The following is a 19,355-nucleotide window of genomic DNA, read 5'->3' on the forward strand; positions in this document are numbered from 1 at the left end:
CGTCTGGGTGAAAACCCCCCCAAAAAAGCTCCCAAATCTCCTTCCCAGCTCCGACTCAGAAGATCATCACTTCCGCCAGTCTTGGCTCTTCCTGACAACAGGTACACCTTATTTAGCACTCATAACTCCCAGTCACTCACCAGCTAACATTACAGTTCAAGAAGGCTCCACAGCTTATTAGAATAACCAATGTGCAGTGTCAAGGGATGCAAGGCCTGATCCTAGTGCTGCTGAGAACCGCCCCCCCCACTGCCCTTCCTCCTGGCCTCCCCCCCCCCACCCCACCGGGAGACAGGGAAAGCTGTACGGACGGCTGTCGTACTGCCCTGGAGGCCAATTCAAAGTGACATCAGTGGAGGTCTGAGAGCAAGTCGCCCACCCACTTCCTCAGTTAAAGTTGGTGGGTGCCCCGAGGAGACTGGGGAAAAAAATATGCAAAGTTTACTCTCAGATAAAAACAAGTAAATAAACAAACACATTTCAAATGAAGTCATGCAACATAATAGCTATCTACATCAGAGTTGTCAAATTTAATCAGGGTGCACAATCCATTTATATTGCCATTTAAGCTTTGCTGTTTGAATATAATTGCTTAACTATACATAACCAAAGCACATTTCTGTTGTTTAAAAAATTGCCCATGTAGCAGATATTTGTTGAAATCATTAGATTGTATTTGACGAACAGAATGTGTTCCACTGGGAGAAAGAGTACCACTCATGTGAGCTTAAGCTGTTACTTATTGGGAATATAAAATAAACTATTACATTATGTAACAATCACTCAAAAACATACAAGAACTCAAAACTCCCCACTGATCAGAAGCACATATTGCTAGCCTCACATTGGTTGTTTAACACATGCATTATTCTGATTTCAGAGTTTTACATCTTAACTGGAGTTTCTCTTAGTTTTCAATAATATATTTGTATTCATCAATAAAGCCACTGAAAATTGATTATTGTAATGATTTTATAACCACGATAGTAACAGTGCTAAGAATAGATAGATTTATGAATCGTTATTAAGTGAGGAGACTTGTCTCAAAAGCCCTTAATTTTGGCTATTCATTAAAATAAAAATGAATCATGACCTAATAATTGCTACTTTGTTAAGAAATTAATGATAAACATCATCTGGCAGTAAAATATCCAGACACAGACAGACACGTAATCTACAGTTGAAACATGCACAGCAAGGGATCTGGATACCTTTGTTTTTTTCCTTACAAATGCCATCACTCGTTGCTTGGCTTCTTCCTCCTGTGTTTTGACAGACAGCTTTTCGTGCTGAACCAGATGCTTCTGCTGCGACCGACAATCCATGTGTGCATCATGAACCCTCCGTCGTTGATCTCGGGCCTATTCAAGCATAAAAAATTATAGATTGCGATGCTCTTAAGTACCAAACATGGTACAAGGGTAATTATTCTATTGTTCAATGTTTTTAACATAACTACCTTTCAGCTGTACATTATTCCCCCTTTTTAAGCCTTTTTTAATCCTATGCGAAATGTTCCTCTCAAAAATTCTTGTTAGCCTGTAAGGTAATAATCAGGAAGCTGCTCCCTGCTATGTGTTCAATAAATAGATGATTCATTGGGATATTTTTATTATAAAAAAAGAGAGCTTATTTGCGGATTTACCTGTTTGCATTCTCTCAAATATTTTTTTAATGAATACATCGCTAATCCTTAAGTACCCATGACCCACATTAGTAATTTGTGATTGAAGCCAGCAACAAAAATATAGTAATACAAGGTAGTTGCAATATACTAAATGGATTTAAAAAAATAAATAGCACCTTTACACAATATTTTTCATGCATGATTTCTGTGATGCAGAGTCATTTCAGGATGGCAAGAATTATTTTATTAGGCGGTGCAGGAATATGACAGCATAATAAGAGAGAGGGATAAGATGGCATTGTTATTTAGTTTTTAAGTCTGACCTGTTCCAGTGAAAGGCTGCCAACCAGAATCACGTCATCTTGTACGCTCTGCTCAAACTGTTCGACATAAGGAGGGATCATCTCATTCTCCACCTCCTGTCGCAGGCCCAGTATATGGCTGTGAGCTCCAGTGCTTTCACGCCCCATGCAAGCTCCAGTGGTTTCTGTCATCAGATACATAGAAACTACTCCTGAACATGTTACACCACAGGTGCCTTATAAATCTGACCTTTAGTTAAAGTGGTAGCCTCGAGAACTCCACCTATCTAAAACAACCACCCTCGGTAAATCTAACTTCTTCACACAATGTGCATTATATCCCACCAGATAGTTGTGAAACGATGTGGACCTGGTCTATCAGTACAGAGCAGTAGAAAGAAGCATTCTCTGATTGGGCAGCAGAATTCTTTTTTTATTTGTTCCTGGGATGTGGGCGTCACTGGCATTTATTGCCCATCCCTAATTGCCCTCGAGAAGGTGGTGGTGAGCCGCCTTCTTGAACCGCTGCAGTCTGTGTGGTGAAGGTACTCCCACAGTGCTTTTAGGGAGGAAGTTCCGGGATTTTGACCCAGCGACAATGAAGGAACGGCGATAAACTTCCAAGTAAGGATAGTGTGAATAGGCATTAATGCTTGGTCAAAGCTGCATTCCTAAATTAAGCAAAGTGGCTGAAATATATTTTAAAGGGACATCGCTATTACTTGAAAGTCATTGTATAAGCCTCTTCCCTCTGTTTACAAATATTCACATTATGAAAGCAAAGCTCATGTCACAGACAAGCACAGTGGGTTGACAATGTCAGAGTTCTGTTTGCTTGTGACGTATGACCACCTTTGCCACTGTTGGCACCCATGGAAATGGGGGGGCGGTGGGAAACCATAGCAACATCTATTGCCGGTATTTATTATTCGTAGCTTTATTCCATGTCAACACAATCCTAAGTCCCAGTTAGATTCTGCGCCCACTGCTTATTAAGAACACCTGAGCTGCTCAGTGGTAAATGAAGTTGAGCATGTACAAGGTTCTATATACTAGAGGTACCAAACAGGAGGCATGTACACTCCATGGATGAGACAGAACTTACCAAGTTCTACCACAGCCACAGCTTTCTCTTTGCCACTCTCAACAATGAAATTAAAAGGTCTTTGCCATTACTTTTCCTAAACATACTCGAGGAGCGTGAGACCGATGTTATTGAGATTGACCGCATTTCCGGTGCCAACATTAATAGAAAAATGAGCGAAGGATTGTCCCAACGGAAATCCGGCAAATTTCCGTGGAGCAGCGTTAACATAAGATACTCCTGATAAAGGGTTACTGACACCGCTTCTCCTAAAATATGGCCAATTATCACGAGGAAGATGACACCAAGCTTTACACAGGTTCCCCTCCGAGAAACGACGAGAGTACGCCTTCAATAGGTGGAACCCACTCACTAGCACACTTAACGAACAAATTGGAGAATTGCCCTATGATGGTTACTGAAACAATCAGTCACATCTACTCTGGTTATAAAAGGGCCTTGAGCTTATTAAAGAACAAGCTGCCGTGCTCCCTATTTCAGCAGAAAGCACACTGGCAACGACAATTTAATGTTCTGCATTCATGATCTTTAAGCTTCTTTTTAACAAAATATCCAATGATACCTATCAAGCAAAATTGGCCAAATGTATTCATGCATTTGATTCTGATGAACTGCCGTGGACTGTGCCTCCACAATCTAAAGCTAAATCTTATTGCAAGATGTCAAACACAAGCTGTTATTTTGTCACATTATTTGTATTTATACTAGAAATGGATTTCAGAAAAAGTAATTGTCTGATAGTCTTTGAAATGAGCTCAACACAGCATCTGGCATAATATCAAAATATAATTTTCTTTTCAGATTACAGGATTATGACCTTCTTCCCTCTCCCTCCCCCCCTCCTCACAAACAAAAATGATGGATGATTTGTCAGTAACAATATTACAAATCTACACTCCAATTACACAAGAATTTGGACTTGTGTGTGATGGAATGCAGTTTTACCACCTAACCTAAATACACTACTGTGCACTTATACTCATACAGAATCACTTATACTGGAGATTATTTTTTTTACCAGTTGAAATATTTCCTAAACAAATAATGGCCTTGTGTTAAAGGAATACTGCACGATAAGGCCCAGCAAGGACTCATTGAGTATTGGGAGAAAAGTACCATTAGACTGATATCTACTTTGCTGGGATATTTTTAATTAATGTTTCGGTTGAAGTGGAACAGCAGTGGCTGCTGGGAGCTGTTGCTAAGAGAATAAATATGTGTTTCCTGCTCCAGCCTCAGAAATATTATAAAGGTGGCGGATCCCAATCGGGCGTCCAACCACTGTGTAGTGAGATTTGTATTAAACTTCCTTCTGATGGGTATTTTTGGTCATTTCTTTTTCACCTTTCTATGTAATTTGCCTCCTCCATCTACCTGGGCCTAACCCCTCAACAGCCTCGAGGCCAGGCACAAAATCTGCTTCCAGGCCCCCTTGCAGTTATCACAGGCTGCTCCTCTAATGTTCCCTGATCACCATCACCACCGCTCCTCTAATGTTCCCTGCCAACCCCCCATCCCACCCCACCGCCCCATCTCCTAAGAGGTGCCACTGCTTCTACTCAGCATTTCCCCCGTCATGTTGCTCCCTGCTAGATTCACTAAACCCCATTCTTTCAGTTTTCCTTAAATTCTCAAGATTTATTTTTACAATTTCAGATCATAACCTCGACCCCTATCACATAATTAATTTTTTTTTTAAATCCACTTTCGTTTGGCCTTTTTTCTTCCCTCCCACATGGCAGCTGTCCATCATTCTGTCAGCGCCATTCACACTTCATCTTGAGCCATCCTTTGTTCCTGTACCTGTCCCATCACCACCTCCTCTGGCCTTCAATATGTCTCTTTATCGCTCCTGCCTTCTATCCTATCACTAACCTTCCCTTTTGTTCTTTCATCCCCTCCCCCTTTTCCCAGCCCCCAACTTGCTTTTAAAATCTATTCCCTTTCCTGCTTTTTTCTAGTTCTGATGAAGGGTCCCAGACCTGAAACGGTAACTCTGTTTCTCTCTCCACGGATGCTGCCCTGGCCTGCTGAGTTTTTCCAGCCTTTTCTGTTGTTATTTCTTTTTACCTAATTGGAGACAGGTGATACTTTGAACCTTCTAGAATGAGGCATCATAGGGCTTTCTCCTGTGGTTACTTGTTGAAATGTTTCACTCTGATCATTCGCCCTCTTTGTGTCTGTGTTACATTGTATTATTTGTGCTGCGTGTGCACTTTTTGCATGTTGTGCTGGGCCGCCCATAAAATACGTTGAGGGCTCAATGCACCAGAGCCTGATCTATAAACATGGAATAAAAACAAAATCCCCACAATCAACATTAAGAGCTGACTGCAAAAATGTGAGTGTGGCATAACTTTTTAACAACACGCAACTTAAAGAGCTTACAGGTGAGTTGTCTGCTGATATTTTACCTGGTATACTGGCGGCCAGGTTTCCCTCCTCGTCTTCTATAAGCTTCAGTAGTTTTAGGTAGAAATCCATGTCATCATTCCTGTCAGGTACTGAAGAGCAAAAATAAATTAGCGGAGGAGCTCTTGCAACAACCCCATGCACAGACGCACGCATTTACTTTCAGCTCTGTCAAACATAGTCTGATTTTGTCTTCACTAGTAGCATTGCCACAATACTAATGGCAGTTCTTTGCCCTGTAGTTCACATTTGTTATGATATATACACAGTTTAATGTTGCAACATTTTAATACTTACATTTTCTTAAAACACTTCCGCGTGCCTGCACTATTCTCAAAGCTCGAGAGTGAAGCACAGGTAAGCCCTGGGCCATTCCTCCTGGACGCATTTATGTGCAGATAATTTAAAAAAGGACTTTAAAAAAAAAAAAGAATTGGTGTTGTAGTACTGTGATTATGTTATCAAAGGTATGATCTCCGAAGCATTCCTGAATAAAAGTGTTTGCAACACCACTAAGATTTGTATTTGCAACAGAGGTAGTGTGACCAATGTAAAATTTAAGTAGGGTTAAATTTAATTTAATTTTCCAGTATGCACTCCGGCCCGTGAAGACCTGAAACAGGAGTGCAGAAGAGGAAAATTTACCCCATAGAAGCAGCCATCTTCCCCAAACATACATTTTAAGTGACAAGGTAAAATTAATTTGTAGCACATTTTATTTACTAAAGTACATTCATGATCCAAACACACAGTTTAGCATTAATTGCGAAAAAATTATAGAATCAAGCCCCATATAATTAGGCTGTCAACGCACATAGGTCGAGGTTTGAGTGCTTTAATTAAAATGAGAAGCTACCATGTATCATCATATTCAAAACAGGATGATGTAATTATACACTTGTATTTCAAACCTGTTGTTGGCTCGAGTAATGCACAACCATTTTTACTTGTGGGTGCACAATATTTAATAGACATGACAGGCTGGGAAGTTACCCTCAGGGCATTTTTGTACTTAATAATGGACAGAGGAAGTATACTAATGAAATCTAATACCTCTGGAAAATGTGCAATAAATTATGCTATCACAAAAGAGATGGAATAATGAAAGACATGTCCTTTTTGCAGAACCCGTTGGTAGCAGAGCACAGAAACACAGTGCAGCAGACTATGATTATTGCAAATGTAATCCCAAGAACACACTGCATTGTTCGTTGCTAAAAGTCCAGACAACTGATATGTTGGTAGAAAAAGACCACAGCGAATAAACCATTTTCCTCTAAGCTTTATAGGTACTGTACTGTGAGCAAAACATGCAAGCTACAGCGTGATAACGCAGCAGGTATAAGGCAATTATTAAAACTACTTAACCACAATTATTCAAATATACTGCGTGTTTAAATCGTCTCCAAAGCAGCGCTCAGCTACTGCGCTACCACCATACTGCTAGACTACAGCTTCTAATGTATCTCTTTCTAATTTCATTACATCCCATCAATACTTAATTTACTAATACTAGGCATTGCTCCTCGAACTACCAATATCTACTGGAACGTCTCTCCAATCCGTGTAGGACTGCAATCAGTTCATTAAAACATATCGAAACAAAACTGGGTGATGGATTAGGTTTGCACATTCTCCTTTGCCTTCCAGGGCTGGTGTAGTATAGGGCGCTCGCACTGGTGTTGCATAGGGTGCTATATTGGGGTTGGGGATAGGGCACATTTCTGAAGTGCAAGAGAGGGAGATTTATTCTGCATCTTGTCTGTGCTGTAGCTGACCTGGAAATGCTGGATTCTGACACTGGGTACCAAAAGTAAAAAACAATCCCAGCATGTACAAAAAATTTAAACCCAAACACATACAAATTAAAATACTCATCCACGACCTTTCATGTTTACCTTCATTCATAGTCCAGTCTTGATTTACAGAGGAAACAGAATCACATAGCTTTCATACATTTTCTCAGTATACATGATCCGAGTTGGATGTCTTGCTGAACACAAGAGTTCCTTGGTGCTATTGATCCATACATACCAGGACGATCCTGAGTTCAGCCCTGGTCTATGCTGAATTACTTGACGTCAACTGGGCCAGGTGTAGGGTTCTACAATTGTTCTCGATGTCTATAAGCTAGGAATGGGAAGAAACTGGCCACAATACTCATTCCCAACAGCTATCTAGGAGCCCTTCTGAAGGTATGCATTTGTCAACATCATGCAAGGTTGTTACATAGAATTCCATATAATATACAGCACAGAAACAGGCTATTGGGCCCAACTCCTCCATGTCAGTGTTTATGCTCCATACAATCCACCTCCCACCCCTCTTCATCTAGCTCCATCAGCATAATCTTCAATTCCTTTCTCCCTCATGAGTTTGTCTAGCTTCCCCTTAAAGGCATCAATGCTATTTACCTCAACTACTCCATGTGGTAGTGAGTTTCACATTCTAACCACTCTCTGGGTAAAGAAGTTTCTCCTGAATTCCCTATGGTTAAATATCCTACTGTGGCAAAGCCACCAAGGGACTCCTGTATAACTGCCTTTAACAGAGTGCTACAGCACCTAGGTTTGTTTACTGTATGTAAATAGCCAGTTCTGGGTAAGTCCCAGAACCGGCGCAATGACGTCATCACGTTGGTCACGTGACGTCCCGAACGGCGGGAAACGTGATGACGTCAGACTGGGAGGTTCCCAGTTCAGAGCTCGTGAAGCCAGCATTAAGAAAAGAGCTGTTGATTGTTTCTCCTGCATGCCATTGTTTGTTCTCTAGTTTGCATTAAACTTCGTTTTATTATCGGACTGACTCGACCTCAGTACTTCAGTTAGGGATCTGTCGATTCCTACACTACCAGTGTTCAATGCCTAGGTTCACACATAACGCATGTCTTTCTGACTGAATTATTGCCATCAAGAATGGAGGGGTAAGGGTAGAATGTTCAAAGAGTGGAAAAAAGCTATCTTTTTTCCCAAACAGATATGCAACAAAGCAACTCAATTCAAGCCTTTGATTTCAAAGCATATGTATTTCAGTGCAGCACACTCTGTTACTCCAAACCCCTGTTGCTAGATCAATTGCAATTCAGGAGGAAGGTACTCCTTCTTGAGGGAGGAAAACTTTGTCCTATTTGCACCGCAGCCCCAACCAGCCACACAGAAACACACTGACCTAGAAATTCCCCACCTTACCGCTGACTGTCAGCGTCGTATTTCTGCAAAGAAATAGCGGCCGCCTCCCTTCCAGCGTGGGATACAGCGGCTGCCATTTGTTTGAGGTCGATAGCGCTGTCGTCAGCGCCGGCCTCTCAAATTCAAATGAGCAGATTGTGACACCAATGGACGTGCAATGCCTGATTTGATGCACAACTGGGATTTCCGACATCGCAGCACGCCATAACACCCTCTCCAAACTGCACACGGAAGAATGTGCTTGTAGCAGCACCGCAGAGATGCTGTCAGCGCTTCTTAAAGGGACACAGACATTTTTCAGGTAAGTTTGGATATTAGCTTTTGGATTTTTAAAAATATTTTATTAACGTAGTTGCTTGGTGCAATGTATTTTAAAAGCCGTTAAATTGTGCAGGGAGTGCTGCTGGATGCTTGCAAGGCTTAGGATGGTAAAGAAAGGCCTCTGAGAAGACAGAAAATGCTGGAAATACGCAGCAAGTCAGGCAGCATCTGTGGAGAGAGAAACAGAGTTAGCGTTTCAGACCGAGATGCTGCCTGACCAGCTGAGAATTGCCAGCATTTTCTGTTTTTATTTCAGATTTCCAGCATCTGCAGTATTTTGCCTCTGAGAAGACCACTTGCTCACAGTCCTGAGGGGCACATGGAGATTAAGCAGAGGCAGCAAAGGGGATAAGCTGCTCGCAGAGGGAAGTGGAAGAAGCAGCAAAGGTAGAAGCAGAAGAGGAAGAAGCAGAAGAGGAGGAAATGGAAGAAGAGGAAGCAGAAGGAAGAATGCAACCCAGACAGCCTCTTTCTGGCCGGGATATCTGGGAAGGAATCATCCGCCTGCGGTACCAGTGACCACAACCCCAATTCCCCTTTCAGCATTTGTCCCACACCTTACCTTCCCTCTGTTATTGACTATCACAGAGTCCTCTTGGCCATAATGCTGAAATAAAAGCCACCACAAAGCAAACTTTCCAATACAACCGTATCCATATATGCATTCAATATGATATCAAGAAATCAACAAATCACCCTTGTGCATTCCCTTAGTGACTGCCTTGTGTGTGCCTTTGCCTATCCTAGTGATGCTATGCAGTGTTACCCTAGTGGCTGCAGCATGGCTGGTGGAAGGCTGCTGACTTTCAGTGGGGGACACTGCAAATGGCCTTGCTGTATCACGTTGAGGAGCTGGTGGCTGGGAGTTTCAAATTGACTGACGGTGTCTCTTCTTCTTCCTCTTTTTCTTCTTCTTCTTCACTCTCCTCTGCCTGGTCAATCACTGGCTGGGCAGGCTGGATTTCCTGGGTGTCTGAAATGAGGAAGGCTCAAGGGTAGGGTTGTGTTGAGGGGAGTGCGGGAAAGCCAGAGCTGCATGCTTACACCATGCGCACCTTGTAAATCAGAAGAAATCGTGGGATGAGAGGAAAGTGGGATGTGAGAACGAGGATAACATATGAGGTTACCGCCATCTTGTATTCTTTCAGCCTCACTGCTGGCCAAGGGCTCAGCCATGCCCCTGCCAACAATGGCCAGCACCGTCTCCTCCAAGGGGCTGAGGTGAAGCTAGGAATGGGAGGTGTGCCTCGTGTTTGGTAGGTGAGTGATGGTGGGGTGGGTGGGGGTCGTGCAATGAGCAGTGTGTGAGGCTAGTGGTGCAGTAGGTAGGAGATGGCTTTTGAAGATGCATTCACTGACCTGCACCACTGGTCTGAGGTCATGAAACATGTTTCGGCACTAGCGCCAGGCGGTGGGGCGACACTGCTGGCAGTGACGGCCTCGGTGATCTGGTCCCACATCGTTCTTTCTGGAGGGCCTCCTGGCCCCTGTGGGTAGAGGACCTCTCTTGCAGTGTTGACCCCCTGCACAAAGCTGGGGTGCTGCGTGCGAGACCCTGGGTGCCCTTTCCCTGGCCAGGTGAGCTATTTGTGTTAGTGCTAAAACACTTTTACCATTTTTTACGTGCAGAAGCTTTAAGAGCTGAAGGCTGCCATTTTGGAATGCTTTTTAGTTTTTTTTCCCAGAAGGCAGTTGAACTCGAAGGGCTAAAAACTGCCTATTTTTACAACAGCAACAACAATTTGTATTTATATAGTGCCTTTAACGTAGTAAAACGTCCCAAGGCGCTGCACAGGAGTATTTTAAGACAAAAAAAATTGACACCGATCCACATAAGGATAAATTAGGGCAGGTGACCAAAAGCTTGGTCAAAGAGGTAGGTTTTAAGGAGCGTCTTAAAGGAGGAAAGAGAGGTAGCGAGGCAGACAGGTTTCGGCAGGGAATTCCAGAGCTTAGGGCCTAGGCAACAGAGGGCATGGTCACCAAAGGTTGAGCGATTAAAATCGGGGAAGCTCAAGAAGGCAGAATTAGAGGACCGCAGATATCTCGGGGGGTTGTGGGGCTGAAGGAGATTACAGAGATAGGGAGGGGCGAGGCCACGGAGGGATTTGAAAATGAGGATGAGAATTTTGAAATTGAGGCGCTGCTTAACTGGGAGCCAATGTAGGTCAGCGAGCACAGGGGTGATGGGCGAATGGGACTTGGTGCGAGTTAGGACATGGGCAGCTGAGTTTTGGATGACCTCAAGTTTACGTAGGGTAGAATGTGGGAGGCCAGCCAGGAGTGCGTTGGAATAGTCAAGTCTAGAGGTAACAAAGGCATGGATGAGGGTTTCAGCAGCGGATGAGCTGAGGCAAGGGTGGAGACGGGCGAAGTTACGGAGGTGGAAGTAGTCGGTCTTTGTTATGCTGCGGATATGTGGTCGGCAGCTCATTTCAGGGTCAAATATGACACCTAGGTTGTGAACAGTGTGGTTCAGCCTCAGACAGATGTTAGGGAGAGGGATGGAGTCAGTGGCTTGGGAACGGAGTTTGTGGCGGGGACTGAAAACAATGGGTTCGGTCTTCCCAATATTTAATCGTGAAAAATTTTTGCTCATCCATAACTGTATGTTGGACAAGCAGTCTGACAATTTAGACACCGTGGAGGGGTCGAGAGAAGAAGTAGTGAGGTAGAGCTGTGTGTTGTCAGCGTACATGTGAAAACTGACGCTGTGTTTTCGGATGATGTCACCAGGGGGCAACATGTAGATGAAAAATAGGAGGGGGCCAAGAATAGATCCTCGGGGGACAACAGAGGTAACGATGCGGGAGCGGGGAGAGAAGCCATTGCAGGTGATTCTCTGGTTATGATTAGTTAGATAAGAATGGAACCAGGCGAGTGCAGTCCCACCCAGCTGGATGATGGTGGAGAGGCGTTGGAGAAGGATGGAGTGGTCAACCATGTCAAAGGCTGCAGACAAGTCAAGAAGGACGAGGAGGGATAGTTTACCTTTGTCACAGTCACAAAGGATGTCATTTGTGACTTTGTCGAGAGCCTTTTCGGTACTGTGGCAAGGGCGGAAACCTGATTGGAGGGATTCAAACATGGAATTGCGGGAAAGATGGGCACGGATTTGGGAGGCGACAACACGTTCAAGGACTTTGGAGAGGAAAGGGAGGTTGGAGATGGGGCGGTAGTTGGTAAGGATGGATGGATCAAGGTTTGTTTTTTTGAGGAGAGGGGTGATGATAGCAGATTTGAGGGAGAGGGGGACAGTACCTGAGGACAGAGAACCGTTAACAATATCAGCTAACATGGGAGCCAGAAAAGGAAGTTGGGTGGTCAGCAGTTTGTTGGGAATAGGGTCGAGGGAGCAGGAGGTGAGTCTCATAGACAAGATGAGCACAGAGATTGTAAATCATTTTAAATGATTTTTCTTTTTTTATATAAGGCAGTTCCCCTTAAAGGGCTCGAGACTGCTTTCTAAAATGACAGCCTTGCTTTAAGAAAAGGCAGCCTCACTCCAGGGACGTTACGGCCACGCTACATTGGGCCTCCTGCTGAGCGCACACCCTGAGGCAGCACGTTCCTCACTAGGCTGTGCGCTCCAATCATTCAAATCAGCAGGCAGCACTAAAGTAACGGCACTGCCTGCGATCTTTATATGGGCGCGGGCAAACTTCGCCCTGCGGTGGCACCGCCTGTTTTTGAGCCTTATCAGATTTCCAGGCCACTGACTTCGCTCTGATTCTGTAGCGATGGCAGAGTGAGACTTCTCCTTTATTAAACATTCACATGCCTGGTCCCATCGAATTTCTCAGGGTCAGGCTATTTAAATGAAGTGGTTGAGTGATTACATCAGTAGTGGCACAGCTGGGCTGCCCACTGTGGTGGGTTGGGGGGGGGGGGAGTGGGTGAGGGAAGGATATAGAGGCATGGGGCTGGGGGTGCGGGGAGAGGAGGTGAAAATAGTGGCATTTGACAGCTTCTGGGGGCCAGTGTCACTGGAAGAAAGTAGGAGAAATGGGTCCTGTTTTAGAAAAGCCACTTTGTGACCAATGTTCCCTTTAATTTTTTTTGGGTTCACGCCACCTTTAAGGAGCTGCGCGGCCCATTCAAAATACCGCGCATGAGCAGTTTTTCTTACTTAAAAGCCGGTGAGCCAGCTGCTCGGGAGCTGCAGAGCACTGGGCGGCCACGCAGCTTAAAGGGACCATCGTGTGTGGCTAGTTGCTGTAAAGAAACCAGCCTTTCTCACCTTGATGGGCCCCCCACTTCTTCCATATCGAGTTACTGTACCCTGTTTTATGTAGGTGTACAACACACCAGGGGCACCAGAGGCAGGACTGGCAGGAATTCTGGATGATTGTCAGCTGGAAAGGCAACAGATGCAAGGGGCATCCGTGCCCTGCCTGACAAAACCCCTGGCACAGGCCTAATGGGGCACAGACCCAGTTAACTGCATCCTCGCCACCCTCTGCCCACCCTGATAAGAAAGACTTGGATTTATATCGCGCCTTTCATGACCACCGGACGTCTCAAAGCGCTTTACAGTCAATGAAGTGCTTTTGGAGTGTAGACAGTGTTGTAACTCCCCACTAGGCCAGGAGCCCCGAGGTAATTTGGAGCCAAAATGTCATGGCTGGTCAACATGCAGAATTCAGCAGAGTGGCCCTCCCTAACTAGAGGAGGAGATGGGATGGCAGGTCATCTAGACAGAGATGAAACTAGAGAGACGGAAAAACATTTTTAAAAATTGTATACAACTGTCATTTAATTCAACTAAGGTTGTGTTCAAACATTTTTCATCTGATGATAATTGTCACATCTCTAATGTACTCCATTTTGCATTTCTTGTAGTGAAGGAAGACATGACAAAGAATAAGTTGTAGCATGCTTGGGAGGAACAGGTGACTATGATTCCCAAAGGTCTTTCCACCGCCTCATGTCTGGGTCTGTTGTAGACTAATTAATAGAGATTGATTGCTATGATTAGTCAATAACTTCATTATTATTGTATCATGCAACTACCAGGATAGTAGAAGATGAACTAGATGGACTTTGATCTTTTTTCATCTGGGAATTCCTATGTTCTTAAACTAAATAGTCTTTTGTCATGTCTTAGGAAAGCCAGTATTTTTTTTCCCGCAGTCAAATATCAATGTTCAGAAAGTTCTGTCTGCTTTCGAATGACCTATCACAATTTCAAAATCAACCAGAGAACATTGTGTAGCCAGTGTGATTTAGAAGCAGGGTAATCAGTGCCATTAAACAGCAAATCAGACTTTTTTTTTTGACTTAAAGAAATCGTCCTATTAGATCCTATAAATTAGTCAAACTCTTCTTAATGTTCATAAATTTCTTTGAAGATTTACAGGTTTTGTTCTGAACCTAGAAGAATTAAATGGTGCGTTACGGGTAATTGATGTTACAAGAATTAAAATGTGGGCCAATTTAATTCATTTTTAATACACGGTTTGCTAAAATGCCTGAAAAGAGCCTCAAGAAAATGGACAATGAGTTTTATATGAAGACATCAAACACTTCAGTTTAATTTAAAACAAGAAATGAAACTAATACTCAGGTTAGTTTAACACTAAATATATTAATATCGGACTGCTAACACATGCCATGCTTTCAGATATCTCACATTTGAAGTAACACATTAGAAATGCACTTTTAGTATTAACACTATCCAGTCCCACTTTTAATAAGAAAACAAGTTACAATCCTAAAACCGTAAAAGTAGGCTAGACTACAAACGGTCATTCCCACCTCATTAAAGTGATTTGAAGAGAATATAATGACAAGAAATTACATACTTAATTCACACTCATCTTCTGTGCTGACCTCTATCCCATACTGCCTTGGGTCTATTCCCTCATACATCTGTAGGTCAAAGTAATTTCTGCTGTATTCATTTCCTGTGGAAAGCACATGAAGTAAGGGTCACTGATTATTAGAAGCACATGAACCAAAATGTTAATTCTGAAACTGACACCAGTACAGCATGTCATTTTTGCTACCTTGTAAGTTTTAGATTCTGTACTTAATGGTTCTCACACTGCGTTCAAACTCAGTGCCCCACTTACCAAAACAGGAAAGGTTGGAGAAGACAATCTTTGAAACCAGATCATAACTTGCAGTATGAGAAAAAGCCTCGAAAACAAGGGGGTTCAAAGGTTTAGTATATTCCTGTAGTTTTTTTTAACATTTATCTAACATCGTTGATTTTCAGTAGAATCTATACTACTCCATATATCCCCAAAAAGACATCATCTGCGCTTAGATCAACTTTGGTCCCCTTGGCTTGATTTATAGTCATTCAATATTATTGTTCGTGACACATTCTTTTACAATCAACTTTTTCCTCCCGCTCCTAGACAATTTAACATTGATTGTGTCAGAAATCAGCATTACTCCAGTTGAAAGGAACATTTGCTACATGGGAGCGCTTTACATTTGAAGTGGATGAGCATCATGAGTCATGCATTCATCTCGTGACGGGCAGCTTTCCCAGACTCTGAACCCCAAAATCTCGTCGAAACGTGCACACAGTCTGGAAAACAAGCGTATTTGGGACTCGAGATGTTACAAATATCTATTTCGCAGCTGCAAAGGTAATTTTGGTCCAAGATAGATTTTAATCTACAAAACATTTTAAGACCGTAAAAGACTGGTTTGTATCTGAAATGCAACCGTTATTTTTGTGACTAACAATACCTTGACCTTTATGCCTATGCTGAAATACTATGCAAGTGAACGCTTGAAAATTATGTAATGGAAGAACTATAATTGAAATCATCCACCCCAGAACGCCATTGATCAGCTCTACACATAGGCTATAAATGCCTGGTATCACTCTAATATTCTATTTACAATTGTGTCCATGGAGTGGCTCTGATATTGACTGCCTGCTGGAGAGATCTGAGCTCAGTGGCGTTTACCATACTGCATACCTCAAAACGCTTCTCAATCTGATCACGCAGGCACAGAGCAGGGAGAGCAGCATGACGACATTGAGTCACCACGCTGGTGTCCCCTTGTTGCCTAGAGACATGCAGGGCCAGATCAAAGACAAATTCAGATGTCAGGCCAGATACCCAGTCGCACTGAACTGAGTGGTGATAAGAGTGGATCAAAAATACGGCAGAACTTTAAAATTATGCAGCAAAGTTACTGTTTTCGCAAAAATGTTGCCTGGGTCGACCAGGGCATGTAAGTATAATTTCCAAGCAATGACCTCCGAATAGTGTACAAAAGCAGGTAGATGTAAACAACCACTACTTTTCACATATCAATAGAAGGTTTGAAAGCAAATTGCATCAAATCTGTTATCCTGCACAGCTGCATTTTGGACATCAGTCACAAAATACATAACAGCAGTAAATAAGGGTTGTAAAAGTCACTTTGCTATCAGGGCTCAATAAAGAAAAACAAACTGAAAATCCAAATGTTTTTAAACTTCATTTCTATATCTGTCAGCGAGTAACAAGTGCTACTGAGAGGCCAGGCGGCTAGATCCAGCTGGGAACTCCTTCAGTCTGTGTTCTAATCAAAGGCTTATGTACTGTAATAACACCACTAAGCTATTACATCTAGCACTGCTGTTCTTCCCAGTAGGAAACAGCCCTTGCTGTCTCTGCAGCAAAACAAAACAGTCTGCTCTCCCAACGTCAGCCCTGCATACTTGCATTCAATTAAAACGGCACTTATGTCTATACCATATGCTGAGCGCTCGCGTTACTGAGTTAACGCAGGAGTAGCTTTTCAGGCACAAACCCTCATTTGTATCTATTGTTTTTTTTTAAAGCACCATTTTGAATCTTTAGTAGAAATAAATGACAATACAAATTGATATTACATTTTGCAAAAAGAATATACATTTCCTGCTATCGGTGGGATCATTGCATTTGGACACTACATAGAATTACATGGAATCTGCCGCAGAGAAACAGACCATTCGGCCCAGCACGGGTTTATGCTCCACACGAGCCTCCTCCCCACATGGTCATCTGAAATTCCTCTCTTCGTTATTTCAGCAGAGGTGTTAACCGGTTTAACACAGGTGGGTTAATGCATCGGCTGAAGCGGTCGAAAAAACAATTTCAGACAACCCTGTTAAGCATTTTCACGCAATTACCCCGCAGCAAGTTTCACGGCCATTGAATCAAAGAACTAGTGCCATGTTACCCAAGTAGTTCAGGCTGTTCTCGTGGACTCGCAGATAAATGCAAGCAAGAGAAGAAATCCAACACAGGGATAGATTGAACTGATTTCCCATCCTCGATTTCCATAGTAACTTTTAGAGATGTGCAATTAAGAGCAAAATACTGACAAACCCCTATGAATATTTGACTGCTGAATATTGTAAAGCAAAACTGAGGCAACTTATGGAGCCAAAGGACAATTTCTATTCCTGACAGTCTCTTGATTGAAGTCAAAACTGATTTCCTTATTATTAGTTTTGTGACCAATTGTCCTTGAATAGTTAAAGTGCACCTCTAAAGATTACTCGACAGCAATTTGGTCAATCCTGAGTTATTTACAAACAAGTAGCCCGTGAACAATCTATTCAGGCTTCCTACATTAATGAAAGCAAATGTTGTCTTGTTCTGATGTACATGCCCAGTTTTGGTGCAGAGGTCTTACAAATCATTTTTCTGAAACTTTCCATCTCATCTATTCTTTCTGTTGCCATTTTTTAAAATACTATCAATTGGCCATGTTACTCAAAAACCTGGGTTTCCCCTCCGCGACATCATCACCACTGGAAGTGTGACTGCACGGGCGCTGCGGGATCAGCTTAATTAGAATATTGTGGGTCCAAACAGCTCACGTTGGGAGCTGACCCGTTAGCAGCAGGAAATCGTGTGCTGCTGCAGGATTTAAAGGTGTGCAGCAGCGTAAAGGGCTAGGCACCATGAGACGGTTTTGTACTGCAAGCCAGGAGTTTGGTTGCCTTGACAACTGTCAGACCCCCTGCCCTCCTTGCTTCACAAATGCTAATGTAAAAGTGCTCCTCCAGAAAGTCAAGGACAGGAGTGCGACACTTTTTCCAAAGAAGAGCAACAGCAGAGAAATGGAAAGAGGTTGTCAGGGGCAACAGTGCCAATTCCAATATTTGCAATACAGCTACAGTCAATGCCATGAAAAGTTGAATGACCTTACCAGGTTAGGCAAAGTTGGAAGGGCCCGCATGATGTACTGTACTAAGCATATCTGTGACATATAACTACTCATCTCGCACTGTGCTAAAGGAGTGAAGAGCTTATCTTTAATGACCAATGAGGTGTAAAGGTGTAACTTTTATACCTCCAGCCTTCACCTGCAAGTATTCCTTCACTCACATCCTTACATGCAATCAGCCTACTAAAAGCTTCAGAACTTTAGCACCCCAATTATGTGCTGCATGCAGACCATAGAATGGTTACAGCACAGAAGGAGGCCATTCGGCCCATCGAGCCCATGCCAGCTCTCTGCAAGAGCACTTCAGCTCGTCCCACTCCCCCCACTCTTTCCCCGTATCTGGGTTTTACGGCATCTAAGTTTTTGATGAGGTAATAGATAGGGTGGATGAGGGCAGTGCAGTTGATGTTATATATAGACTTTCAAAAGGCATTTGATAAAGTACCACATATTAGGCTTGTTAGCAAAATTGAACCCCGTGGGATAAAAGGGCAGCAGCAGCATGGCTACAAAATTGGCTAAGGGATAGAAAACAGAGAGTTGTGGTGAATGTCTGTTTTTCGGACTGGAGGGAGGTGTACAGTGGTGTTCCCCAGGGTTCGGTACTAGGACCACTGCTGTTTTTGATATATATTAATCACTTGGACTTGGGGGTAGAGGGCACAATTTCAAAATTTGTATATGACACGAAACTTGGAAGTGTAGTAAACAGTGAGGAGGATAGTGATAGACTTCAAGAGGGCACAGACAGGCTGGTGGAATGGGAGGACACGTGGCAGATGAAATTCAACGCAGAGTGGGGTGATACATTTTGGTAGGAAGATTGAGGAGAGACAATACAAGCTAAATGGTACAATTTTAAAGGGGGTGCAAGAACAATGTTTGTGCACAAATCTCTGAAGGTGGCAGGACAGGTTAACAAAGCAGTTAATAAAGCTCATGGGATCCTGGGCTTTATAAATAGAGGCAGAGAGTACAAAAGCCAGGAAGTTGTGCTAAACCTTTATAAAACACTAGTTTGGCCCCAGCTGGAGTATTGTGTCCAATTCTGGGCACCGCATTTTAGGAAAGACATAAAGGCTTTGGAGAGGGTACAGAAGAGATTTACTAGAATGGTTCCAGGGATGAGGGATTACAGTTACATGGATAGACTGGAGAAGCTGAGGTTATTCTCCTTAGAGCAGAGAAGGCTAAGAGGAGAGTTGATAAGAGGTGTTTAAAATCATGAA

At 43.1% G+C, this 19,355-nt stretch overlaps 1 protein-coding gene across 1 annotated transcript in view; it reads right to left on the reverse strand.

Annotated features, from left to right (window-relative positions):
* Positions 1–19,355, reverse strand: part of ofcc1 (orofacial cleft 1 candidate 1) — a 398,354-nt gene that overhangs the window by 334,189 nt on the left and 44,810 nt on the right. The window contains exons 5-8 of the mRNA XM_085993614.1: positions 14,760–14,861; positions 5,449–5,538; positions 1,951–2,114; positions 1,212–1,361 (exon numbers count right to left, since the gene is read on the reverse strand). Coding sequence (XP_085849740.1) covers positions 1,212–1,361; positions 1,951–2,114; positions 5,449–5,538; positions 14,760–14,861 — 506 coding nt within the window. The remainder of the gene's footprint in view (positions 1–1,211; positions 1,362–1,950; positions 2,115–5,448; positions 5,539–14,759; positions 14,862–19,355) is intronic.

This window comes from Somniosus microcephalus, chromosome 7, assembly GCF_052327205.1.
Source record: "Somniosus microcephalus isolate GS21.2 chromosome 7, FLI_Smic_1.0, whole genome shotgun sequence".
Classification (NCBI taxonomy): domain Eukaryota; kingdom Metazoa; phylum Chordata; class Chondrichthyes; order Squaliformes; family Somniosidae; genus Somniosus; species Somniosus microcephalus.